The sequence below is a fragment of the Bombus vancouverensis genome, chromosome 16 (genome assembly GCF_051014615.1).
Source record: "Bombus vancouverensis nearcticus chromosome 16, iyBomVanc1_principal, whole genome shotgun sequence".
Classification (NCBI taxonomy): domain Eukaryota; kingdom Metazoa; phylum Arthropoda; class Insecta; order Hymenoptera; family Apidae; genus Bombus; species Bombus vancouverensis.
The window spans coordinates 5,164,195-5,190,226 of NC_134926.1; the positions used below are offsets into that span (position 1 = coordinate 5,164,195).

A 26,032-nucleotide genomic window follows, 5' to 3' on the forward strand; every position below is an offset into this window, starting at 1 on the left:
CGCTTCTTCACGCTTCGCGCTTCTCAGTTTGGCGCCCTCGACTTTACCTTCTGTTGCTAATTTGCATAATTCAGTGTTTTTCCCGGTACATATTGAAATTTTAAACGATGATGTATTTTACGAAAAATTCGATCAAAATGATGCTTATAAAAAATAAATATAAATGAAAAAAAATTTACGATACGAATAAGGATGTAATGGATTTGATTAGACCTGTTATCAAAATTAAGATGCACTAAGCATCATTGTCGCATAAAACATAACCAATAACAACTAGCTTACCGATTATATATTAATAATATAAAACAGTGAAAAAAAGACATGAATAAAAAAATTATCACGGCATTCTATTTGATACTGAATATATTCTTTTCCATTGTAATTGTATTATTGAATAAATGGCTCTACGTTCATACTGGTTTTCCAAACATTACGTTATCTATGATACACTTTGTTATTACTTTTATCGGATTAACAATTTGTGAAAAGTTTGATGTATTTTGTATAAAAGATATTGCGATTAAAGAAATGTTTTTAATTGCAATGACATTTTGTGGATTTGTTATGTTAACAAATTTAAGTTTAGCACACAATACTGTTGGAACTTATCAAGTAGCTAAAATGCTAACTACACCTTGCGTGATAATAATGCAAATAATATTTTATAATAAAAAATTTAGTATACTTGTTAAATTAACATTAATTCCTATTATATTAGGAGTAGTAATTAATTTTTGCTATGATATACAATTTAATATTATCGGAACAGTATACGCAACCATGGGAGTATTTGTAACATCCTTATACCAAGTGGTATGGCTTTTATTCTTTATACAGCACTTATTAAATTTTACTTAAAATATCTTAATGTTTCTAGATGGTAAATATAAAGCAAAGAGAGTTTCAAATGGATCCAATGCAATTGTTATATTATCAAGCACCTCTATCTGCTGTTATGTTGTTCTTTATTGTGCCATTTTTAGAGCCTGTAGAACAAACATTTACAAGAAGTTGGTCACTTTTAGATATAGTTATGTCAAAGAATATTGTTCATTGGATTTGAAGAGGAATAGAATTAGATAATTGAGTGTCCCTTTTTTGTAGGTCATGGTTGTACTATCATCTATAATAGCATTTTTTGTTAACTTAACTTCCTATTGGATAATTGGAAAAACATCTCCATTAACGTATCCTTTCACTCTACTTTATGAAAGAAGAGATCTAACATCTTATTATTCTTTATTTTTCTTATTATTCCTTATTTATTAATTAGCTACAACATGGTAGGACATTCCAAATTCTGCCTATTACTTTTAGGTGGCTCGTTAATTTTCCATGAAACACTGGCCATGAATCAAGTAATTGGTATAACTTTAACCTTGGTTGGCATTATTTTGTATGCTCATGTTAAGGTGAATACAATAAATTTATAAGCATAGAACATTACAAAAGAGTAGTTTACAAATAAAATTTCTATTTCAGATGAAGGATACTCGGGTTGTAGTACCAGATTGTGAGGACAAAGAGAGAAAACCATTGTATAAAATATGATTTTGTATGACTATTCATATACGATTTAATAGAGATTAAATTGCCTGATTACATAGTTTTCATTTTCCTTGTTATTTCAATTTTTTTAATAAATAGAATATATCTATTGAGAGATAAAAATTAAAAAAAAAAAGAGATAACATAAACACCAAAAGGAGAGGTCAATGTCACACCTAGAGCCTGTGTGTGTGTGAATGAACACAACCAACGATGTCAAATCAATGGGGAAACTTTTAAATTATATGGACTTGCTCGAATATTGTGCCAGGTGTATCGGACCCATTAGTACATGTCTTATAACATCTTTATATAGAAACTGACTTCGTATGCGAGTACTTTGGAGAAAATGATGCGTTTATAAGACATCTATTGTTGAGGAGGAGAATTAATCGCGACCTTCATATAAGTTGACCCAGAGCAGAGATGAATAGGGAAATCGCCAATGTAATATCAGAGAGGAACTTCTTCTCTGGTATTCTACTAACTATATATATTTATAATATATATTTATAATAATATTTATTACATACTACATCGTACGATATATTTCATAATTTTTTCACTCATTCATGCAATTTTTAATTGATTCAGTATTATGTTGTCACTATTAATTAATTAAATAGAAATGAGATTTGGGGTTCTAGAGAAAAGATTTAATTTTCGCGGTACCATGATTTTTAACGTCTCCAATTAGTAACGTTCCCTATGTGCCAATCCCTGAAACTTTGTTTCCATGACGATTTAATGTAGTGGGGATAGACGTTGTATCAATCAAACAAGTATTTATGCAACGTGCTTCCTAGTACTAAGATCTTTGTATTTACAAGTAAAATGAAGATCGAAGAAGTAAAAAGTACCGCAAAGACTCAAAGAATATCAGCTCATACACACATAAAAGGATTAGGTCTTGACGAGAATGGAGTTGCAATACAAGCTGCAGCAGGTCTTGTCGGTCAAGAGGAGGCTCGTGAGGTTAGAATTATTCGCATACCAATAAATAAAAAAAATAATAAAAATCGTTTTGAACATCTTTTTGTTGAAATATACTGGTGCTAATAATTAATTTTTAAAATCAAATATTTTTGTATGAGAACTTCGTTTTGGAACAATGTTAAAAAGGCGCTTATAAGAACGATTTTTCCTTATTATATGTGTTTTAGGCAGCTGGGGTAGTAGTTGACATGATAAAATCAAAGAAAATGGCTGGTAGAGCAGTGCTATTAGCTGGTCCCCCTGGCACTGGAAAAACTGCAATTGCATTAGCTATCGCTCAAGAGTTGGGTAATAAAGTACCATTCTGTCCCATGGTAGGCTCGGAAGTCTATAGTTCTGAAATAAAAAAGACAGAAGTTTTGATGGAAAATTTTAGAAGAGCCATTGGTCTCAGAATCAAAGAGACTAAGGAAGTATACGAAGGAGAAGTTACAGAACTAACTCCATCTGAAACAGAAAATCCTATGGGTGGATATGGGAAAACAGTATCGCATGTAGTAATTGGACTAAAAACAGCTAAAGGTACTAAGCAGTTGAAATTAGATCCATCCATATACGAATCTTTGCAAAAGGAAAAAGTTGAAACTGGAGATGTAATTTACATTGAGGCAAATAATGGTGCTGTGAAGAGACAGGGCAGAAGCGATAATTTTGCTACCGAATTTGATTTGGAAGCAGAAGAGTATGTTCCTTTACCTAAAGGTGATGTACATAAAAAAAAGGAGGTCATTCAGGATGTAACATTGCATGATCTGGATGTTGCTAATGCCAAACCACAAGGAGGTCAAGATATTATGTCTATGATGGGTCAATTAATGAAACCTAAAAAGACAGAAATTACAGGTAACATAATTTGAAATTGTTAAAAAATATTTGTGTATTTTTATTTGAAATTAAACGTAAACTAAAATTGTATATTACAGATAAATTGCGCAAAGAAATAAACAAAGTTGTAAATAAATACATTGATCAAGGTATTGCGGAATTAGTACCGGGAGTTTTATTCATAGACGAAGTTCACATGTTGGATATAGAGACATTTACATATCTTCATCGTGCACTAGAAAGCGCAATTGCGCCAATAGTTATCTTTGCAACGAATCGAGGTCGTTGCATAATCAGAGGAACTGAAGATATCGTATCACCACATGGAATACCTCTCGATCTCTTAGATAGATTGTTAATCATACGAACGCTTCCATATTCTAGAAAGGAAATAGAACAAATTGTTAAACTAAGAGCCACTACGGAAGGATTGCAAATCGAAGATGAAGCTCTGTCAGCTCTTGGTGAATTAGGTACAAAAACAACGCTTAGATACGTAGTGCAACTTTTAACTCCTGCTGCATTAACGGCCAAAGTAAACGAAAGGACAATAATTAAAAAAGAAGACATCGAAGAAGTAGGATCATTGTTCTTAGATGCAAAATCCTCTGCGAAAATTCTTACACAGAATAAAGATAAATTTATGAAATAAATGTGTTTGATTGTTATTTAATGAATTGTTTGCTGTACCTTAACAAATTCATAAAATATTCAGTTGTAACATACACGCTTTTATAATTGACTTCATTTACCATAAATAAAGTTTAATTTATGTGAAATATAAGTATTAATTGTTTTAATTAAATCTTATTTGCTTGGATAAAGTGTAAAGTAAACATATATGTAACATAATGTAGTGTTGTGGAAATTAACATATAAATTTTTTCCCGATTATTTACAATTTATTAATAATGAATTGAATATACAGGTATCAATTGGACAGAAGACGATGTTTGTTTAACTGAAACTAAATGCGATACTCGTATCTATCTCAAATAACTTTGCAGATATTTGGCAACTCTCGTCACAACGAATCTAACACACACACACACACTCTCTCTCTCTCTCTCTCTCTAGCAACTCTAACGACTCCACAACACTGACAACTCGATCAACTCTAACGACTCTACTCTTCGATGTCTCGATCAACTCTGACTCACACTCACTTTTCGACTCGCATATTCTGACCTTTCGCTTCTTGAACCCGAAACCGTCCTTTTGCCCTAGCGTTCTTTATTGTTTTTCTCGTATCTCTGCACGCTCATGTTTGGCAAGAACTAGATAACTTTAGTCACATAGGCGCTCTTCAATGTAAACTAACCACAGAATGACGATGACACGGTTGTTTCTATTTTCAACCGATCTCTAATCAAACTCTTCTTTTACGATACTACATTCGGCCTTTCCTGACAATCACATCTGCCCTCAGATGTGCTCATCATCGCTGCTCGCACTTACATCACTATCGTTAACATTCCACCACTTCATGTGATCGGCTGCCGTGGAAGTTGTACGTGGCCCTTCGTGCTCGCCTTCTCGCTGCACTATGTATACATTTCGCAGGACTTTTACCACCCGATACGGTCCAAGGAACTTCGGATGCAGCTTCAGCCCGGGACCGCCCTGCGTCCTCTCGATCGCCACTAGATCTCCCGTCCTGTATGCTGTCACCTTCTTGCGTCTCTTGTTAAACACCTTTCGCCGACAAGAGGTCGGATTGATAGCTCGCCTTCGCACTACCTCAAATTTTTCCGTAGCCGCCTCATTCTCGCTCTTCATTCGCTTCTTAGAATTCGCGCCAGAACTTGTTTGTTCGTCTCTACAATCCGCACGATACTCTGTACATCCTACGAAAACTTCATCGCAACCGTCTGTGTCGTTTCCACCCGACGCTACCGCGATTATGTTCGTCGCGACCGATTCATCTAATAAAATTTTGCCCGATGTGACGGTGCCCTCGAAACAAGCACTCGTGGGAACTACAACTGCCGTACATTCTCTACTATTCTTCTCGATAGGAACATGAAGAGATCCGTTTCTTATTTCAATTATGATCGGGATTGCAAAGTCAGATTGAGACTGATCTATTACTTCGTATTGCTGCATCTACTTTAAACATCTCCGGGAGTCTATTGCAATCTTTTTTCTCTACTTTACGAATAGAAGCATTTCCTTCCTTTATGTTTAATTCCACAGTATCGAAGAAGTCTGTGCCGATTATCAACGAGTGTTGCATCAAGGTATCTAAAACTACATGTATCGCTATATTATCGTACGACTCATTATCCATCAAAATATTCGTCGAAAATTTTCTGGGTGTATAATTTCTTTCTTGGCATAGGCCACCATGTGAGCGTCTGACCAACCCCACACTTCTGCCATTTCTTCGAAGTCTTCTACCCACTGTTTACACTCAGCAGATCATCCCCGCTGAATTTCTCTAATGAATTCTCTGCGTCTTTGAGACTCACTATTGAACCAACGCATACCTTTTGATGACACCGCTCGCATGTCTCTCCTGTATTCTCGCACGCCTTTTTCATCGTCCTCGTCTTCACTTTCGTCGTCGCTTTCTTCTTCCAACGATACGTCGTTTCCTTCTAGGACCGCCTGTAGTCTTTCTTCTCGTTATTTTCAACCCCAAGCTAACGAGGCGCGCTCTCGACTCTTTCGTCCTCAGCTTCCCGAGGTCTTCCTCTCCCTCTTGACTGCGTTCGGCTCTCTGCCTGCTCCTTAGGTCTCGCTGGTTTGTTGGTTCTTCGCCACACTTCGATTCCTTAGGAGTAGATCGGCCAGCCCTACACGCTCTGTTCAGCCTGGCAACCAACACTGACCTCGCACCAGATATAGGCAAATTCATCTGTGCGAGCTTACTGCTCAGCTCCTCCAGCGTTAAATCCTCTTCACCCGACAATCGTTCGTCTTCAACGTTTGCCATTTTTATTCTTTTTCTACTCTAGCACAAATAGCTCCGTTAAAACGTGTCGTTCTCTGTCTTATTCAATCCCGGACGAGCCCCCACTTGTAGTGTGGTGGAAATTAAAATATAAATTTTTCCCCGATTATTTACAATTTATTAATAATGAATTGAATATACAGGTATCAATTGGACAGAAAACGATGTTTGTTTAACTGAAACTAAATGCGATACTCGTATCTATCTCAAATAACTTTGCAGATATTTGGCAACTCTCGTCATAACGAATCTAACACTCTCTCTCTCTCTCTCTCTCTCTCACTAGCAACTCTAACAACTCTACAACACTGACAACTCGATCAACTCTAACGACTCTACAACACTGACAACTCGATCAACTCTGACTCACACTCACTTTTCGACTCGCATATTCTGACCTTTCGCTTCTTGAACCCGAAACCGTCCTTTTGCCCTAGCGTTCTTTATTGTTTTTCTCGTATCTCTGCACGCTCATGTTTGGCAAGAACTAGATAACTTTAGTCACATAGGCGCTCTTCAATGTAAACTAACCACAGAATGACGATGACACGGTTTTTTCTATTTTCAACCGATCCCTAATCAAACTCTTTTCTTTTACGATACTACAATAATACATGAGCAAAGGTAGTTTTCCAATATTGTTCAAGATACTTGGCAACTTAGGGTCACAAAAGATAAAGCTGTAATCAGACGTTATGACATCACTAGATGATGCGTCTTAGGGTATAAAGGTTCTGTTTCCTTTAGTATACTCTTTAGTTGCCTGGAATCTATCAAGCAATTATAGTGTCTAATTCTGCCATTAGAAAAGTAGTTATTATCAAGTCTTTATTTTGTAATTTACAATGTCATATCTTTTTAAGCTAGCAAAGTGTACAAGATTGTTAAATAAACGTAATGCACATCGACACGCACATGGATTAACGTTGAATAACTTGCAAAAAGAAAATGTTGGTGAACTTCTTCTGCAAAAAGATGAATTTCAAATTAGACATATCGGTCCTCGACAGTATGAACAATTGGAAATGTTGGAAACTATTGGCTTCAAGGTAGTATTTTAACTTAGTAATAGAAACATTATTTTAAGATAGTCATCAAGTTATTTAATTAATTTAATAGAGTTTGGAAGAATTAACAAACGCTGCTGTCCCGGCAAAAATTCTTTACAAGGAAGAATTAAAGATTGAACAGTCAGTCAGTAAGTAAAATGTGTAACTTATTTGAAATAATATACTACGGCAGTTGAAAAAGAAACTGTTACAATACGTAGAAACGTGTGAAGTCACGCGACTGTAGATATGAAACACGTGTAAACCGATAACCCCATGATATTGAAATGAACACAGTGGATGAGCAACAAACATTCTCGAAGTATATTCATTCATGATTTATGAAAATTTTGCACATTAAATATTTTAATAAGCCGATGAATTAGTTGTGTTAAAAAATGGGACAGTTTTTTCTGTTGAAACATGCACTAGTTTCATTATGTTCCATAAATAAGATGGCCTTTCGTTGTGAAATGAACGTATCTTGGGTCAGAGTTCAATCTCGTGCGGTCAGATTAGCATTCACGTGATTTTTGAACGCTGAAAATTAATTGTAACACTTTCGTCTAAAATGTCAAATATATCCTAATATTCTGATAGAGCAGATTGCATAAAATGACAATTACATTTTAGCTGAATACGAATTGTTAAAGAAGATTACACAGATTTCGGAAAAGAACGACGTATGGCGTTCGTACATTGGCATGGGGTATAATAATTGTTGCGTTCCTCGCACCATTATGAGGAACATATTCGAAAATCCAGGATGGTATGTTTCTTAGAGTGCGATTTATCGCTGATTTTAACGCGGCTACAGTAACTGAAAAAGTTCTATTATAGGACAACACAATATACTCCATACCAACCAGAAATTTCGCAAGGTAGACTCGAAGGTTTGCTGAATTACCAAACGATGATATGCGACTTAACCGGGATGGAAGTGGCGAACGCATCTCTTCTGGATGAAGGTACCGCGGCGGCCGAGGCTTTGGGTCTTGCTCACAGGAGCAACAAGAGAAAGAAACTGTTCGTTTCTGACAAAGTTCATCCTCAAACAATCAGCGTGATTGCAACGCGTGCTACTTCTTTGGGTCTCGATCTTGAAATCGGAGATATTTTTCGAGTTGATACCAGCTCAAAGGACGTTGCTGGTATCCTATTCCAATATCCTGACACAACTGGATCTATCTACGAATTCGAAGATGTCGTGAAGAAGGCACACGCGGACGGTGTATGTATTTCGAGATCTGAAATCCTTGAACAAATAAATTCAATTACGTTTGATGCGTTTCATTGCAGACGCTCGTTTGCGTTGCTGCTGATTTGTTGGCGCTGGCCATACTCAAGCCTCCGAGTGAATTTGGAGTTGATATATGCGTTGGTACCAGCCAACGTTTCGGGGTTCCACTTGGATATGGAGGACCTCATGCTGGATTCTTCGCTTGTCGTCAAAGATTAGTTCGTTTGATGCCGGGAAGGATGATTGGTGTTACGAAGGACTCGAACGGTCAGGATGCGTATCGCCTAGCACTTCAAACACGCGAACAGCATATCAGAAGAGATAAGGCTACTAGCAACATTTGTACTGCACAAGCACTACTGGCAAATATGTCTGCGATGTATGCTGTATACCATGGACCTGAAGGAATAAGAAATATTGCAAATAGGGTACACTTCTTTAGCCTGATCCTAGCAAAAGGTTTAGAAAAAGCAGGGAATAAGGTGGTCAATGAGTACTTTTTTGACACTATAAAATTATTACCTACAGTGTCTTCAAAAATTATAAAAGAAAATGCGATTGCGTTTAAAATAAATTTTAGGTAATTTACCAGAAAATAACTTAAACGAATAAAATACAGGTATTACAAGAGTAATGTATTTCAGGTATTACGAGGACGGAGTTGGAATATCTCTGGATGAAACTACTACGAAACAAGATATAAATGATATCTTTAAAATATTCTGTGCGGATACAACCGTTGAAGAAATGTGTAGAGAAGACATTTGCCTAGAAAGAAACCTCAATAAATCCCATTTCGCTCGTTCTACGCCGTATTTGCAACATCCTGTATTCAATAGCCATCAATCCGAAACAAGGATAGTTCGTTACATGAAGTCCTTAGAGAATAAGGATGTATCTCTCGTACATAGTATGATACCACTGGTAATTGAATGGATCATATAAAAATACATTCTACACCATCGTCAACACAGTTATATTTTTGGCTATTTGAACAGGGATCCTGTACGATGAAATTGAATTCTACGACGGAGATGATGCCATGCAGCCTACGTGGATTCACCGATATCCATCCCTTTGTACCTATTGAACAAACCAAAGGATATCAACAGCTATTTGCTGAACTGGAGCAGGATTTGTGCGCTATAACTGGTTACGATAACATAAGTTTTCAACCGAATAGTGGAGCTCAGGGGGAATACGCCGGTCTAAGAGCTATACAACGTTATCATGAGTCAAATGAAAACAAGAATCGACAAGTCTGTTTGATTCCCATTTCTGCTCACGGCACTAACCCTGCTTCTGCTCAAATGGCCGGTATGCAAGTGAAGCCTATCCTCATACAGAAAGACGGCTCTGTGGATATCGTACATCTTACAGAAATGATCGATAAATACCGAGAGACGTTGTCTTGTCTGATGATAACATATCCGTCGACGAACGGCGTGTTTGAGGAGACCATCGCTGATATTTGTGATATGGTTCATGAAGCTGGAGGTCAAGTGTATCTAGACGGTGCTAACATGAATGCTCAAGTTGGTCTATGTCGTCCTGGTGATTATGGCAGTGACGTTTCGCATCTAAATTTACACAAAACATTCTGTATACCTCACGGCGGTGGAGGACCTGGATGTGGTCCTATTGGAGTGTAAGTAACGTTATTTTGATATTTTAATGTAAATATGCAATACAAATGATGACTTTTACGTACAGAAAACGGCATCTTGCTCCATTTCTTCCATCTCATCCTGTAATTAATTGTTCGGGTAATGGTCATAACAACGTAAAACAAACTGGCGCTGTATCATCTGCTCCTTTCGGATCATCAGCTATTCTACCAATTTCATGGGCTTACATTAAAATGATGGGTCCAAACGGGTTAAGAAAAGCTACCCAAGTTGCTATTCTAAACGCAAATTACTTGAGTAAAAGACTGGAAAAGTATTACAAGACACTATATAAGGGAAAGACAGGATTGGTAGCGCATGAATTCATTTTGGACATAAGGGATCTCAAGAAAACGGCAAATATTGAGGCCGTAGATATTGCTAAAAGATTAATGGATTATGGTTTTCATGCTCCAACAATGAGCTGGCCTGTTGCGGGTACATTAATGATCGAGCCAACCGAATCCGAGGACAAAAGAGAATTGGACAGATTTTGCGATGCTTTGATTTGTAAGAATACTAAATATATTCACTAAAAACGTTTGTTTTCCTTTTAAGAAAGATATCAATAGACATTCAAAAATTTTGTTTTGTAGATATACGACGAGAAATTGATAATATAGAAGATGGTAAATTAGACATTATTAACAATCCATTGAAAATGGCACCACACACTCAAGAACAAGTAATATCAAGTACATGGGATAGACCATATTCACGAGAATTGGCAGCATTTCCAGCTGTAAGTGACTATACTTGACATTCATTAGAGAATGAATAATAAATAAATTATATTCATATTTATTTACAGCCATTTGTAAAAGGAAGCAACAAGATTTGGCCGAGTGTTGGAAGGATAGATGATATATATGGAGACAAAAATCTATTCTGTACCTGTCCCCCAATCTTACCACATGAATAAGTGATTGTAGTTATTTTTCGTGTACAGTTAGTTATAGAATTATTCAAATGTTTATTGTAATTTTTTGTACAAACATATTATTTATATAAAACTTCTTACTTTTATAAGCAGAGAAAATATAACAAAGATTTCACTTTAAAATTCTCTCCTTTTGTAGCAAACAAAACTACATTATTTCTTCGTTATTCTTAATTCATTTAACAATTATGTATGTCTATTTAATTTATCGATATATTTACATTGTATATTATTAGATTATCTTTTTCATTATTTTTACATATATTACAAACCAGGCATAAGATACGCAATATTGTCGAGCATTTGAGAAAGTGTTTCGTGTTTAGCTCCATTAGTTTCTGGTACCTGTTGTGTTAGGCAAATCAAAGGACCCAGTGCGCAAAGTAGAGAATCCAGCAAGACCGACAGACTGCCCGATACCGCTATTTGCCCATCGTGTTCCTTTAACCGTTCACCAATGATCGTTAAACTCTCACCGAGAAGCTTGAGATGAGCAGCTACATCGATAGGTTGAGTACCAACGACTTTGTACATTCCTGTTCCTATCATTGGTTCGTTAACTAAATCTTTCCCAGTTCGATTCGACGGCGGCGATACCGGAACATTTCCTACAACCGAGGGTAGACCTAGTTGAATAGTTTTTTTGGAGGTAGCAGGCTTTTGCTCTTTCCCATTACCTGTAATACAAAGAAAGACAGAACATAAAATGTTACAAATGTCATTGTGTTGTTCGATTTGCCTATCTCTAAACGAGATACATGCATACAAAACAAATGATAATAAGACATCTACCATATAATTCTCAGAGGCATAAAACATATAAATGATATATTATTTGAAAGACTTTTGACTAATACGCGTGCACGAGAAGCAAATCAAGATGAATAAACTACCATATAACTTTTAGAGATATACTCGTAAAAATGATGTATACATGAGAACCAACAAACCCACCAATTTTATTAATGAATTTTTTTCGCGAAGCAGGCGGCGGCATTTTCCAAACAGGCTCATCTTTACTCGCAGGTAAAGAATGAGGTTTTGCTGCCAAGCGTTTTGCGCGTCTGCGCCAGTTATATTTTTCCAGATTTGGTACTGTAGCCCACAGTTCTCCTAAACGTTTAGAAATTGCTGCAAAATCTACAAAAAGCAACGTTTCACGAATAATATTAGCATCGGTTTTCTAAACTGACCATACATAGTAAGGAGAAACAAGAGTGAAGCTTATATACCCATATAAGGACATTGCTCTAGTAACTCTTGCCTAATTTCTTTAGCCCACAACATGTACGCGGTAAATCTCGTTTTCTGAAAACATCATCGAATTGTGAAATAATCATCCCCTTAGTAACTTTCATGTGTACATACCCCTTTGTCTTTACGTTGTGCCTTCATTCTACCTATTATTTTGCCATCTTTAATAATTAGCTTTTTCTTACATTTCTCAAGCATGTACAAACTATTTGCTTGTGAAGGTGTTTCTTGGCCAGGTGGTTCAAGCTTTCTAAACCCTGCTTCTCTATCATCTATCATAAGAGGATCAACGTCATCGTCGCTTCCAGAATCCATACTATATCTTTCATCCTCATTTAACCCAGAGGGATCGTCAGACTCTGACCCTGAAGACCCTTCGTTATCTGACAATGTCTCTTGTTTAACTCTTTGCTGTCCAGAGTTGGAATTTGAATTCTTCCTTTGTCTTCCACTACTTGCATGTTGGATCGACTGATTTGGTGACATACGTTGGGAATCATATCTGTCCAATAATTGTTGATTTTGTAATTGTTGTGCTTTTTGACGTTTGTACTTGTTATCCGTAAAATCATCTGGCGATTCAAAGTCAACGAGTTTGGAAGATTTCTTTCTCACACGGCCACTGCGGGAGATACCCGTGACCTCTAGATCTGAAAGATAAAGCGGACTGCACCTTGCCAAGAAAGAGAAAGGGACCAAAATACTTTGTAAGATCTAACTACCACTCTCATAACCTTCTGGGATTCAAGATCATTATTTCTATGCAAATGTACTTTACACGAAGAGTGTGCATGGGTATCCAAACGTAGTTCACTGTATACTTGTTTGTATTATAATTTTTTTGATCGATATTTTGAAATTTTTTAACTAGATGTGTCTGATACCAATTATTAGATCTCGTGGACGCGTATTATGTGTCACATAAATTTTACTACATACACATAAGTACAAAGAACTTTCTTTATACCTGATGTACATAAACATTCTACATATTGGAACGAACATAACGAGTATTACAATTACTTCAAATTATGAGTACAAGGCAATTGCCATTTATTCGAATAAAATTTTATCTGTTTGTTTTTTGTAATAATCGTTCTCTCATTGGAGCCTGTTTCTGTTTCATGAAATTTCTCAAATTTAAAAAACCTGACTACGAATGAATTGTACACATCATTAGTTTAATGACTCTCCGCTACGGACAAAAGCGCTAGTAACCAAAACGCAAATTGGAGTAAATATTGCAAAGAAATTGATAAATTTGCTACGAACGCGCGCAAATCATGCGGAATACTGCAAGCGATACGAGCAAACAAGCAACTGGTCTACCAAATATCTCTCCCTATAAAGTGAAAGCTGATCTCACCGTCATTCTTCTGACGTTTCGGAGTCACGAACATATCCATAGCGTCGTTTCGTTGCTGTCGGAGCTTGTGCCGCGGCGTTCTCTCAGATTTCGCGGGCTTACGAACATTGGCGCGCATCACGCGCTAATAAGTTCTTGCTTTTTTGTTGCAAATGCATCTGTTCAAATCTTCAGCACTCTTCCCAACAGAAATTACTCCTCAAACCCCAAACTTTGTTTATTTTTATGGTGATTTCAAAAACAACTGCTACGAAGGAAACCAGAATGCACTGCGCAGCGTGAGTTACGCATTTAGGACGCAACGCGCGAAATTTAAAAATAAGTGTTTGATTTTAGTTTTTGTGGAAAACATAGATTGTTCTAAAAGTTGCATAAACTTTCCAACTTATAAGATATAAAAGTAATAGTTTACATTATTTAAAAAGATAAGAATCTAGAATAATAAATTTAGTAGATCTAATGATAAAAAAATAATAAATCTAGAATATGTTATAAAAAAAATGTATTATTTACATTATCAAGTTCGTTGGAATTAATTAAAAGAAATGCATACAAATTTAAATATCATCTTCTTGTTGCCATCCATCTTCGTTAGATAAAAATCTTCTCTTGTGGCTAGTATTCATGTAAGGTCTTAATGCCCATTCCGTATCAGCTGCTGCTTCTGCATCCAAAGTACCTAATTTAATTTGATATAATTTTAATTGAAATCTGGGACCAACTTCTACTAGTTCGATGGCCTTTCCATGAATCTTTTTATAAGTGTGATGCCGGAAGGATATGTAGTCATCATGATTGGCAAAAGTAATTATTCTTTTGCTATCTTCTTTTGGTACTGGGAATAAATATTTTAAAATACTCATAACACGTTCACCTAACTTTGTTTTGAAATTGTGAAATATAAGGTGAGGATATTGTTCAGACATGGTTCCAATATCAGGAATATCGTGTCTCATAATAACGTCTGACATGGTGAAATATGCAGTAGGTCCATAGGGAAGATGACAAATAATAAGAGAATTAGGCACGCCTCTGTGTTCGTGCACAATTATGAAATCTGTAACGTCGTTTGCTCTGCAGGCATGTATCAATTGTTTCATTTCATAGTTTCCTCGATTCATTCTTTGAGAATTAGGAAATATCAAACGCAATTCTTTGACAAACATTTTCAATCTGGAACTTGGGTCGCGAGAAGTGGTAATCACAATTTTTGGATCTTCAACTCCGGCCCAACGATATTCATCATCTTCGTGAGATCCCACAACACCTCCCATTTCTGTTCCAATAGCAACAGCCATTTCTGGTCCAGCATCTTCCCAAGCTAATTGTTTTTGTATGTTCAAAGCATCTTTTCTTAGATCTGGATGTATAGGTATATTTTGCTCTAGGCTGCGTTTAAGTTTTTCCTTCTTTTCTTGAATGCTTTTTAATTTATCTTGAACGGATTTTCTGTAGAGATATTCTCTACGAAGCCTCGCTTGTCTCCGTAACATTTTGACGTTTCAATAAATACCTTGTACTTAATAAATACTTTTCAAAACTAAAGGCTTATAGGTTATAAGAATCACACACGTCCTGATGTAATATAAACAATAATTATAGCTGATAGAAGACAGATTGTGCGATAATAAAATTTAATTTAATGTATTATTAAGTTTTTATCATCAAGTTAATAAAATTATTATTGATTAATTTATTCCAAATTCTTGTATTCTTATATTCTCTGTACATTCTCGTATTGTATATTCTCTCTTGTATTGTATATAAATTCAGGCGGTAACGCGATTGGTCAAGCTGGCGGTGACGAGCCAATTACAGCGTTCGAGCGATGATGACGTGTCTTCAACGACTAAATCTCGAAATTAGTAAGTAGTTAATAACTTTGCATTTTCGTGTACTTGCAAAAATGAAATTTGTGCTTGAATTTGCGTCGTTAATGAAAATAAGCGACGGTGAGTTTTCTTTCTCTCTTGATAGTTATTATAATCATAAGTAGACCAAGGATTCTTATATATCTATAGGAAATATGAAAGTGCAAAATTGTACAAAATTTATATGATATGAAGAAATATGTAAAATATTTAAATATAGTATTTTCTATAATACTTGCTGGGTAAAACAATTTGCTAGGTTCTGTTTTTTAAATTATATTCTCAATGAAATATATGATATTATAGTTTTATATTTATCGACATAGCTTTTGTTTTCAAACTTTTTCGGAGCATATGTGTCCAACGAAAAAGAATTTGCTATATGTATACAATAGGATTAAACTTGTACGAGAGAAGAACTATTATTTAGAGCAATAATGAATAATGAAATATCTTTATTGTGATTTTATAGTTGATACACGGAAAAATCTGTATAGAGAACACGTCCAAGTACCAGCTTGGAGTCGACTAATGAAATTGGTACGTAAAATATACATCAGCGTTCATCTTTCTTTATTCAAACTATATTTTACCATAATTTACAAAGAACATGTTTGGGTAATCGAGAGAATCTACATTAGAATGAGTGTATAGGATAAACAACGAGTACAAATTTTGATAGTTGTCAATAGTAGGAACATTAGAAAATTTTGCATGTTGCAGCTTCCGATATATATATAATCATTATACGTGGTAGAAATTATTCGTTTCTTGCTTGCGAATGAAATCTGGAAATTAATTGCGCGCGAGATTTGAATTTGATTATTTAGTGGCATCTACGCCAGCGATAAATATTTCCCCTTTACAATGTCGGTAACCTTACCGACCAACCCTTAGCATCTCGTCCGCGTCGATAATAAGTAATCGACGTACTCGCGAGTAGTAACTAGTTTCAAACATCGACGTCAGATATCATATGAATTATTTCTTTCTGCCTATAAACGTAGAAAAACTTAAACAACGAACAGGCCGAGTCTTTATATCATTGGATGTACTCATGATATGTCAGAATTTCTTTTCAACGATATTAAAAAGTAAAATAAAATACGTAAATGGATTTAGAGATTCTATAGAATCAGAGTTCGTTCGTTGGTGATTTATGAAAGGATAGACGCGAGCCGGAGGCTTTTTTCCCTCCTGGTTAATTGCAACCAGCTTGCGATTTCCCTGCTGTCTCTTTGATCGAGCCGCCCACTCGGTATTTCTCTTCGCGGAATATGACTTTTCAGGCTGCGCTTAATTAGCGACGAACTTTGAATCATAATCACAAAGGCATTCTTTGTAAGCGTATAACGCGTGCTACTGCTTCCTACTCGCAGCGATTTACAAGAGTTTGCAGTTTCTTCCGCTGAAGCCAAACGAAACGAGACGAAACGAAAGTTGAAAGAAAAAATGACGCGAAACGACGAAGAAAAAAGAAGAGTCTAGCAATGGACGCAGAAGAATCGCGGTGATTTGGGAAAAAAGTGTAATGGCCCCGGGGATAGGGCTCGTGCCGTGCACGGCGCCTCGTAATTCATTTAGACGGTAGCTCGACGAGACAGGCTCAATTACAGTCGCGGCAAAAAACCGCACGGGAACGAGTAGCTTCTTCGTACGACGTGCGTGGTCCGTGTTCGTTGCTGCTTCGTCTCGGCGTACACGCGCGCTCGTTTTCTCGTCTCTTTCAAGGAGGAAAGAAGGGCCGCGGGCTCGTGTCCTGCGTCACTCAACCAAGCACACCGCGGACATCGTTAAAGCCTCTTTGTCATCCGTTTTACCCGACCGGCTGCCATTATGGCCCCTCGTTCGTTCCTACGTGCAAAACGTTCGGAATTCCTCGCGCGTACCCGCTCCTAGGAGGTCTTCCATCTACAGCCGAATCTACTCTTGGATCGTTTACTTTTTGCGAAATTCGACTTTCTACGCGCAACATTTTACTTTATAAATTTCTCCAACCTGATATTTCCGTCTATTTATCGTTACTGTGCCGTATCGTACGATATTATTTAGCGATATTTTCGAGAACCACGGTCTACCTTTGTCACTTTGTGCTTCTAAAGTGATCGTACAATAGCATCGATGGCGATAAATACGACGTAGCAAGTAAAAGTGATATTTACTTAAAGTAGTATTATTTATTATTTATTATTATTATTATAGTATTATTTAGTATTATTATTATTAGTATTATTAGTATTATAGTATTATTCAGTATTATTATTATTATTATTATTCCACTGAATTTTTGAAACTATAGTATTATTTAGTATTATTATTATTAGTATTATTATTATTAGTATTATTATTAGTATTATAGTATTATTCAGTATTATTATTACTATTATTATTATTATTATTATTATTCCACTGAATTTTTGAAACTATAGTATTATTTACTATTATTATTATTAGTATTATTAGTATTATAGTATTATTCAGTATTATTATTACTATTATTATTATTATTCTACTGAATTTTTGAAACTATAGTATTATTCAGTATTATTATTATTATTATTATTATTATTATTATTCCACTGAATTTTTTAAACTATAGTATTATTTATTATTATTATTATTATTATTATTCCACTGAATTTTTGAAACTATAGTATTATTTAGTATTATTATTATTAGTATTATTAGTATTATAGTATTATTCAGTATTATTATTACTATTATTATTATTATTATTATTCTACTGAATTTTTGAAACTATAGTATTATTCAGTATTATTATTATTATTATTATTATTATTATTATTCCACTGAATTTTTTAAACTATAGTATTATTTATTATTATTATTATTATTATTATTCCACTGAATTTTTGAAACTATAGTATTATTTAGTATTATTATTATTAGTATTATAGTGTTACGTTTTGTTTGGCTCGTTTTGGTTGTGTTGCCGTTAACCTTTGAATTCAGAATAAATTGTAGTATTGTCTGTTATTTAATGCGACTGGCAATTAAACTCCACGTTTCGGCTAACCTGCTACGCGCAGGAGTACTGGCACGGGAGAGGATTAAAGTTGGTGAAAATAAACGTTCGCTTAATCCTATTATATCATTAGACAAATATTCTTCACAAAAAAAAAATGTTTATTCGTATTGTAATTGGATATTGACAGAATTGTCGTTGAAATTTCGAATACTCGGAGTTACAATCGTTCGCAATACGTTTTCACTCTTATTAATTACAAGATTTTAATTTTCATGGATCTTCGATAGTTTACAAATTGACAAATACAAACACGTCGATTAACAAGACTAACAAGCACCGGGAACTAATGAAACAAAGAACTAAAAGCTAAAGAACTAAAGGACTAAAGAACCTAAAAGCTGAGAGCAAAAAACTAAGAGCTGAAAAAACCAAGGAACTAAAGAATTAAAAGGCAAAGGAACTGAGAAATTAAGAGCTAAAGGAATTGAGAATTAATCGCTATGAACAAGAAATTACTTGCCAAGAAATGGGCAACTGATCGCCAAGAACCAAGAACCAATTAATCGCCAAAAACTAAGCAATTATTTCTCTTTCTTCTATGTCGCTACGCTTATTTATATTTAGGTCTACCGTGGAGGGGTCGTCGTGTGACGGGTTATTCCGTGGGGGTTGTGAGGCTCGAATTTGCTTTCTATACAAATTGTTAAAATTTATTTAAATTTCAAATTGGAACGCTCGCTCTCGCTATTGGTAGTTTTAGTCTACGTTACGGAGCGTGCGCAGCGCGGGACGTGACAATAGTATTATTTAGTATTATTATTATTAGTATTATCAGTATTATTCATTATTATTATTATTATTATTATTCCATTGAATTTTTGAAACTTCGTCTGGAAAACGCGAGAAGCGGACGTACCGTGTGTGTGTGCACGCGCGGTAAGCCACCGACATTTTCACTCATCGCGGATGATTCATCGAATATGAAAGATGAGAGCCTTATACTTATACTTATATCAGTTTACCGAACGAATTCGTTTCGCTAGTCTTGAAAAGTTTGATCGCATCCAACCGATGATAAAACGTGCCGTGCTATTCTCCATTCGCTTCTCTCAGACAACACGTTTTATTCCTCTGTTCGATTCTCTTATTCGCTTCACAGTTTACTTCGATTAATTTTGATTATGTTGATACAATCGATTATTTTGATTAATCTGAAACGCTTGGATACAGGAAATTGCTCGGTTCGTACTTAGAAAACGCGTCTTATTCCTCTGTTCGGTTCCCTTCGCGGTTTACTTCGATTAATTTTGATTATGTCGATCAATTGTTTTCGATTATTTTGATTAGCTCGTTTGAACGATCTGAAACGCTTATGCAGGACACTGATCGAGATAGTACTTAGAAACAGCAGTAAGAACTGCCTGTGCGAAACACGTTTGGCACATTCGCGTAACGACAAACACGCGCGTCGTAAAACGTGCTTTGTATCTCGCGGCGTTTCCTTACGAACGAATCGTCGTTCGATTCATCGAAGGGACTGTTGTTTGAGAATCGTTAGATACAACAGAGGATCGTTGTTCCATGCTTCTTAACGAGTTATCCTCGGCGATCGTCCAAAGCGGAAACGTGTAAAATTCCTGGTCGGTCGTTGGCTCGTTTCGTTCTCTCGCTGCTTCGCAGGCCAATTTTTCTCAGCCTCTGTTTGCACGCGATTTTCAATCGCGCGTACGTACATTTTCGCGCCTGTAAAATTTCGAAGAACCGATAGAACCGATAACGGGATATCGATAAATAGATTGGCGAGGAGAGGCGGCGGTGGTCGAGGATGGCCGTGGATGATGGTTTTTGCTCGGCAGAAAGAAAATGCATCTACTGTTCTCGTCGGAGGGATGTCGGGCAGGGTTAATCGGCCGGTTAAGCCTCAAGACAATGGGCCTCGGTGTTGATGGCGATATTTTAATGAAGTTAGCAAGTTCCCGGTAGCGGGTCGCCGTCGCGATTCCAGGAGCGTGAACGAGAGGAGCCCTTAAGGGCAGAGGGCGGAGGCGCCACCCGGCCACTGATTTCCACTTAGCGATATCGTCCTACAAAGCAGCCTTCATCTGCCACAGTTTCTTTTCTCTCTATCTTTTTCTCTTTTGCTCCCTCTGTTTCTTCTTTCTGCTCCCCTCTCTCGCCTCGTAGTTGCTTCTTCCTCGTTGTCGAATCTCGGATGGAAGAACTGCGGGGGAAAGCGAATGGAAACGAAATGGAAGGTTGGGTTTTAGCGATGAAAACGCGCTACGTTCTGCGGTGGTTGCGTGGCGTCGAGTGACGCACAGGTTTGCCAATCGACAAAGATGTTTCATCGGATTACGGCTCTCGATCATTCTCCAACGATTTGCATATATACGGTGGAATAGAGCGTGTGGCAGGAGGATCGCGATGATCGGCGCGCGTCAGTTAGAAACGGCGCGGCCGAACAACGAGTCGCTTTGCATACGGCCGGATTAATTTGATCGATGGCACAGGGTATATACATCGGAGAAAGCGATTACGCTGCGACGATAGGATATTTTCTGGCCGATTTTCCAGCCTTCTGTGTCTCTGTTTCCTTTGGCACGGGGCACGCGTTAATCGATTCACTGTGCAGGCTCGTCTGTAACGTTATTCCTTTTCATACTCGACTCACTTTCCGTCGAACTTGCTTCACCGCGCGCTAACGAGACGCGTTCTCCGGTTTCTTAATTAGTCGAGCAATTAATGCGGAATCAGAAACTGTGAAGATAATTTAGCGGCCGCGGGATTCGCGGCCACGCTACGCCAAATCCACCATCGCCGATTACGACTCGAATATTCGCGCACAGATCGGTTTCGTGCATTTAGGTGTACGCCAGGCCGGCTATCATTAGGGAGAAATCACATGCAAAACCTGAGACGTTAAGATCGCCCCGTTCGGCCGTAAACTTTCGTAGATTCTAATCGAGCGCGCGTAATTAGAGCGGCAGCAATTGTCGGTAATTAATTGGAGGTAAATTAATTAGCTTAGATCGAATAGAAAGTGGAAAATTACAAGGTATTCGGTGCAAGTCGAACCGCGTTTCTCGGCTCGCCGGCCTAAACGCTGTCGTTTTCGTCCTCGAATCGCGCTCCAGTCGTCCGAAAATACTCTGCGAACCTCCTCTCCACCGAGCAGTCCGAAAGAAGATGTAAATCATTGGAAGAGCAGCTACCGGCCGCTCGAATTCCACCAGGTCGATTGGGATAACGCGAGACTAGCAACGATAGTAACTCACACGCGAGATAATATTTTACTATTCGAACAATATTTTTTATTATTATTTAATAAAATAATAATGTACGAAGAACGTTTAATAGGAGTGCGAGTGTGTTTAATCATTCGTTTGAAATCTCTTCCTTTTAAATTCGAAGGTTATCGACGAGCAATCGAAGGCTGTTTTAACGCTTTTTGAATGGGAGAGAAATGGGAGCGAATTCGCGTCTTACGTACTTGATGCGGTATCCTGTAAAATTGTTAACTATTGTTAAATGAAATAGTAAAAAGGAAGTAATGGGTGCTATAAACGAAATGTTACGAATGTATTTTTACATTACGTGATTGAATAATACGGAATTGTTCTCAATATATTGATATGATATTGGTCGCTCGGGAACTTTGTTCCGATTTTTGAGCAATTTAATAAAATAATAAATTTTGCTTAGTAGCTTTCCATTGGGGAAGTTGTTTTCAAGCATATCGCACTAAGAAACGTTACCAGAAGCATCTTTAAATACGCTGATTGATTTTTAAGAAAATATTGCACTTGTGAAATGCTGCTGTGATTTTTGATAAATTTAATAAAATAATAAATTTTGCTTATTACTTTTCCATTGGGGAAGTTGTTTTCAAGCATATCGCATTAAAAAACATTACTAAAAGCATCTTAAAATATGCTCATTGGTTTTTAACAAAATATAGCATTTGCGAAATGCTGCTGTGATTTTTGAGAAATTTAATAAAATAATAAATTTTGTTTGGTAGCTTTCCATTGGGCAAGTTGTTTTCAAGCATATTGCATTAAAAAACGTTACCAGAAGCATCTTAAAATATACTCATTGATTTTTAACAAAATATTGCACTTGTGAAATGCTGCTGTGATTTTTGAGAAATTTAATAAAATAATAAATTTTGTTTGGTAGCTCTCCATCTGGGAAGTTGTTTTCAAGCATATCGCATTAAAAAACGTTACTAAAAGTATCTTAAAATATGCTCATTGATTTTTAACAGAATATTGCACTTGTGAAATGTTGCTGTGATTTTTGAGAAATTTAATAAAATAATAAATTTTGCTTATTACTTTTTCATTGGAGAAATTGTTTTCAAGCATATTGCATTAAAAAACGTTACCAGGAGCATCTTTAAATGCGCTGATTAATTTTTAACAAAATATTGCACTTGTGAAATACTGCTGCGATTTTTGAGAAATTTAATAAAATAATAAATTTTGCTTATTACTTTTCCATTGGAGAAATTGTTTTCAAGCATATCGCATTAAAAAACGTTACTAGAAGCATCTTTAAATATGCTGATTGATTTTTAACAAAATATTGCACTTGTGAAATGCTGCTGTGATTTTTGAGAAATTTAATAAAATAATAAATTTTGTTTATTACCTTTCCATTGGGCAAGTTGTTTTCAAGCATATTGCATTAAAAAACGTTACTAGAAGCATCTTTAAATACGCTGATTGATTTTTAACAAAATATAGCACTTGCGAAATGCTGCTCTAATTTTTGAGAAATTTAATAAAATAATAAATTTTGTTTCGTAGCTTTCCATCTGGGAAGTTACTTTCAAGTATGCCGCATTAAAAAACATTACTAAAAGCATCTTAAAATATGCTCATTGGTTTTTAACAAAATATAGCACTTGCGAAATGCAGCTCCGATTTTTGAGAAATTTAATAAAATAATAAATTTTGTTTATTACCTTTTCATTGAAGAAATTGTTTTCAAGCATATCGCATTAAAAAACGTTACCAGAAGCATCTTTAAATACGCTGATTGATTTTTAACAAAATATAGCACTTGCGAAATGCTGCTCTGATTTTTGAGAAATTTAATAAAATAATAAATTTTGCTTATTACTTTTCCATTGGAGAAATTGTTTTCAAGCATATGGCATTAAAAAATATTACTAAAAGCATCTTAAAATATGCTCATTGGTTTTTAACAAAATATAGCACTTGTGAAATGCTGCTGTGATTTTTGAGAAATTTAATAAAATAATAAATTTTGCTTATTACTTTTTCATTGGAGAAATTGTTTTCAAGCATATCGCATTAAAAAACATTACTAAAAACATCTTTAAATATGCTGATTGATTTTTAACAAAATATTGCACTTGTGAAATGCTGCTCTGATTTTTGAGAAATTTAATAAAATAATAAATTTTGCTTGGTAGCTTTCCATCGGAGAAGTTACTTTCAAGCATGTTGCATTAAAGAACGTTACTAAAAACATCTTTAAATATGCTGATTGATTTTTAACAAAATATTGCACTTGTGAAATGCTGTTGTGATTTTTGAGAAATTTAATAAAATAATAAATTTTGCTTATTACTTTTCCATTGGAGAAATTGTTTTCAAGCATATCGCATTAAAAAACATTACTAAAAGTATCTTAAAATATGCTCATTGATTTTTAACAAAATATTGCACTTGTGAAATACTGCTACGATTTTTGAGAAATTTAGTAAAATAATAAATTTTGCTTTTGATTTGCTTTAAATTTTGGTAGCTTCCCATCTGGGAAGTCGCTTTTAAGCATATCGCATTAAAAAACGTTACCAGAAGCATCTTTAAATACGCTGATTGATTTTTAAGAAAATATTGCACTTGTCAAATGCTGCTCGGAAAGTTCGTTCCGATTTTTAAGGAATTTAATAAAATAATAAATTTTGCTTGGTATCTTCCATCTGGAAAGTCGCTTTCAAACATATGGCATTAAAAAACGTTACCAGAATATGCTCATCGAGTCAAAATATAAATTTCGAATAAACGTTATAACGTTCCAAAAGAAATTTTCAAACTCTATAAAAGAACGAACTTTCCGAGCGTCCTTTTGAATCTTTTCAATCATTCGGAAAATACGCGCGAATTCCGGCGAATTTATGCCCGTCAGAGCATACTGTCCTCAAAGTGTTAAATACAGCTACGTACCTATTTTACACGGCACATCGCGGCAGATTGAAACTTCGAATCGAGTCGTGGGATACCTCGACAACGAAGAACCGTTTAAATAAAAGACGTTCGTGGCAAATGAAAGACGAAGAGCCGTCAACTGTAGCGCGTAGCTCGAAGAATGCAAAATGATAGTCGAAAGGTAAGCAAAATCCGTGTCCCGGAAAGGGACATAGAGGTGGAATATATCCGACGACGATTATAGTCGTATCGACTTTCGTGTCTTTCGATCCCTCGAAACTTTACTCTTCGCATCTCTTTCTCTTCTCCCAGCGACAAGTTAAATTGCCGTATCGATCGACGAACAAAATTCCGTGTTTCTCCGGTGGCGATCGATGGGACCAATTTGAACTATTAAGCGCTCGCTTTACGATTCTACTCGGCGAGAATAGGCAACTATCGACAGATTCGAACGGTTTCAACCGACTTTTCACAGACGAAGGCGAACTCGAGGAAAGTAATTTCTTGCTTCTCTCATCAAACTCGCCTTCTTTCTTAGAGGATAAGCTATCGTCGCAGGGGTCGCTTTCGGGATAAGGTACAGTTTACGAGGGATTACGTGGTTTATGAGTTGGAGCGGCGCTCTCGCGCTTTTTAACCCTCGGTTTCCTCGATTTTCATCGGTCGAATCTCCTCCAGAGTCACGGTCCTTCCTTTCGTCCAATTTTACGAGCGCGCCTCTCTCGTGCTGCTGGCTCGCAAGATCTCTATTGTTTTCTGTTCTCGGTGCTTTTCGTCTGGAAAAACGGAGGTTAAGGTCCCCGGACGATCGTAACTCCGGGGTCGTCGAATTCGATGCGCGGAAACTCGACTTCGTAACTCGCGCCGCGCGTTTCTTCGTCTCGCGGCGAGAGAACGCGCCCTCATCGGAGTTGCAGGTAGGCCAGCCAGGTGTGCAATGCCATTTTGTTTTATCAAGCGTCGTCCCACGTGAAATCGATGGCAACGAATTAAACATTTTTACGCTTACGCGTTGCTCGCGAACTTGGCCACGTTTCGTTCGAAATAGAATGGAAGATAACAGTTTTGAAATAACGAGCTACCGCCACTGTTTTTATTTTCCAAATAAACAGCAGGCTCGTTTCGTCTGAAATTCCAATAAATCATTTT

At 36.2% G+C, this 26,032-nt stretch overlaps 6 protein-coding genes across 10 annotated transcripts; 3 read left to right on the forward strand and 3 right to left on the reverse strand.

Moving 5' to 3' along the window:
* The first annotated feature begins 45 nt into the window (after positions 1–45).
* On the forward strand, positions 46–1,609 carry LOC117154419 (solute carrier family 35 member E3-like). Of its 2 annotated transcripts, none has more exons than XM_033329385.2 (5): positions 46–813; positions 878–1,030; positions 1,105–1,187; positions 1,274–1,412; positions 1,483–1,609. In XM_033329385.2, exons 1-5 carry the CDS (start codon positions 322–324, stop codon positions 1,549–1,551), a joined length of 936 nt encoding a protein of 311 aa, XP_033185276.2. In that variant the 5' UTR covers positions 46–321; the 3' UTR covers positions 1,552–1,609. The 2 variants fall into 2 exon arrangements, 1 of the variants encoding a protein (XP_033185276.2); XR_013060313.1 differs by having other exon boundaries at positions 322–813; positions 1,288–1,412; positions 1,483–1,492.
* A 697-nt stretch (positions 1,610–2,306) lies between these two features.
* Positions 2,307–4,022, forward strand: pont (RuvB-like helicase pontin). Its single transcript, XM_033329517.2, has 3 exons — positions 2,307–2,523; positions 2,712–3,387; positions 3,468–4,022. Exons 1-3 carry the CDS (start codon positions 2,383–2,385, stop codon positions 4,019–4,021), a joined length of 1,371 nt encoding a protein of 456 aa, XP_033185408.1. The 5' UTR covers positions 2,307–2,382; the 3' UTR covers position 4,022.
* Positions 3,514–6,592, reverse strand: LOC143303716 (uncharacterized). 2 transcript variants are annotated; one of them, XR_013060297.1, is made up of 2 exons: positions 4,536–4,684; positions 3,514–3,749 (listed from the first exon to the last, which is right to left on the reverse strand). XR_013060297.1 is itself a non-coding variant. In XM_076625295.1 (2 exons), the coding sequence occupies exons 1-2, from the start codon at positions 5,473–5,475 to the stop codon at positions 3,729–3,731; spliced, it is 669 nt and encodes a 222-aa protein (XP_076481410.1). In that variant the 5' UTR covers positions 5,476–6,592; the 3' UTR covers positions 3,514–3,728. The 2 variants fall into 2 exon arrangements, 1 of the variants encoding a protein (XP_076481410.1); XM_076625295.1 differs by lacking the exon at positions 4,536–4,684 and adding an exon at positions 4,828–6,592.
* A 486-nt stretch (positions 6,593–7,078) lies between these two features.
* LOC117154427 (glycine dehydrogenase (decarboxylating), mitochondrial) lies at positions 7,079–11,223 on the forward strand. The gene is made up of 10 exons (XM_033329400.2): positions 7,079–7,374; positions 7,445–7,523; positions 8,008–8,143; positions 8,215–8,605; positions 8,674–9,194; positions 9,259–9,538; positions 9,613–10,262; positions 10,328–10,791; positions 10,878–11,023; positions 11,093–11,223. The coding sequence occupies exons 1-10, from the start codon at positions 7,171–7,173 to the stop codon at positions 11,201–11,203; spliced, it is 2,982 nt and encodes a 993-aa protein (XP_033185291.2). The 5' UTR covers positions 7,079–7,170; the 3' UTR covers positions 11,204–11,223.
* Positions 11,224–11,234: 11 nt separating this feature from the next.
* On the reverse strand, positions 11,235–14,174 carry LOC117154428 (uncharacterized). 3 transcript variants are annotated; one of them, XM_033329402.2, is made up of 5 exons: positions 13,842–14,174; positions 12,590–13,119; positions 12,454–12,529; positions 12,176–12,361; positions 11,235–11,898 (listed from the first exon to the last, which is right to left on the reverse strand). In XM_033329402.2, exons 1-5 carry the CDS (start codon positions 13,957–13,959, stop codon positions 11,486–11,488), a joined length of 1,323 nt encoding a protein of 440 aa, XP_033185293.1. In that variant the 5' UTR covers positions 13,960–14,174; the 3' UTR covers positions 11,235–11,485. The 3 variants fall into 3 exon arrangements, with proteins under 3 accessions (XP_033185293.1, XP_033185294.1, XP_033185292.1); XM_033329403.2 differs by having other exon boundaries at positions 11,235–11,829; positions 12,590–13,125; XM_033329401.2 differs by having other exon boundaries at positions 12,590–13,125.
* Positions 14,175–14,326: 152 nt separating this feature from the next.
* Positions 14,327–15,775, reverse strand: LOC117154429 (U3 small nucleolar ribonucleoprotein IMP4). The gene has a single exon (XM_033329405.2). The coding sequence runs from the start codon at positions 15,332–15,334 to the stop codon at positions 14,399–14,401; it is 936 nt and encodes a 311-aa protein (XP_033185296.2). The 5' UTR covers positions 15,335–15,775; the 3' UTR covers positions 14,327–14,398.
* Positions 15,776–26,032: the final 10,257 nt, after the last annotated feature.

Bases quoted from the DNA above. Each gene is read 5' to 3' on its own strand.
- LOC117154419 (XM_033329385.2), top strand. From the start codon at position 322: ATGAATAAAAAAATTATCACGGCATTCTATTTGATACTGAATATATTC. The intron at 814-877 runs GTATGGCTTTTA...TAATGTTTCTAG, and splicing joins TAACATCCTTATACCAAGTG to ATGGTAAATATAAAGCAAAG. The intron at 1,031-1,104 runs GTTATGTCAAAG...CCTTTTTTGTAG, and splicing joins GTTGGTCACTTTTAGATATA to GTCATGGTTGTACTATCATC.
- pont (XM_033329517.2), top strand. From the start codon at position 2,383: ATGAAGATCGAAGAAGTAAAAAGTACCGCAAAGACTCAAAGAATATCA. The intron at 2,524-2,711 runs GTTAGAATTATT...TATGTGTTTTAG, and splicing joins GTCAAGAGGAGGCTCGTGAG to GCAGCTGGGGTAGTAGTTGA. The intron at 3,388-3,467 runs GTAACATAATTT...TGTATATTACAG, and splicing joins TAAAAAGACAGAAATTACAG to ATAAATTGCGCAAAGAAATA.
- LOC143303716 (XM_076625295.1), bottom strand. From the start codon at position 5,475: ATGCAGCAATACGAAGTAATAGATCAGTCTCAATCTGACTTTGCAATC. The intron at 3,750-4,827 runs GTAAGTGCGAGC...TTTCCTTTCTAG, and splicing joins GGAATGTTAACGATAGTGAT to AATATGGAAGCGTTCGTATG.
- LOC117154427 (XM_033329400.2), top strand. From the start codon at position 7,171: ATGTCATATCTTTTTAAGCTAGCAAAGTGTACAAGATTGTTAAATAAA. The intron at 8,606-8,673 runs GTATGTATTTCG...GTTTCATTGCAG, and splicing joins AGAAGGCACACGCGGACGGT to ACGCTCGTTTGCGTTGCTGC. The intron at 9,195-9,258 runs GTAATTTACCAG...AATGTATTTCAG, and splicing joins GCGTTTAAAATAAATTTTAG to GTATTACGAGGACGGAGTTG.
- LOC117154428 (XM_033329401.2), bottom strand. From the start codon at position 13,959: ATGCGCGCCAATGTTCGTAAGCCCGCGAAATCTGAGAGAACGCCGCGG. The intron at 13,126-13,841 runs GTGAGATCAGCT...TTTATCTTTCAG, and splicing joins GAAACGTCAGAAGAATGACG to ATCTAGAGGTCACGGGTATC. The intron at 11,899-12,175 runs GTGGGTTTGTTG...TTTGTATTACAG, and splicing joins AAAATTCATTAATAAAATTG to GTAATGGGAAAGAGCAAAAG.
- LOC117154429 (XM_033329405.2), bottom strand. From the start codon at position 15,334: ATGTTACGGAGACAAGCGAGGCTTCGTAGAGAATATCTCTACAGAAAA.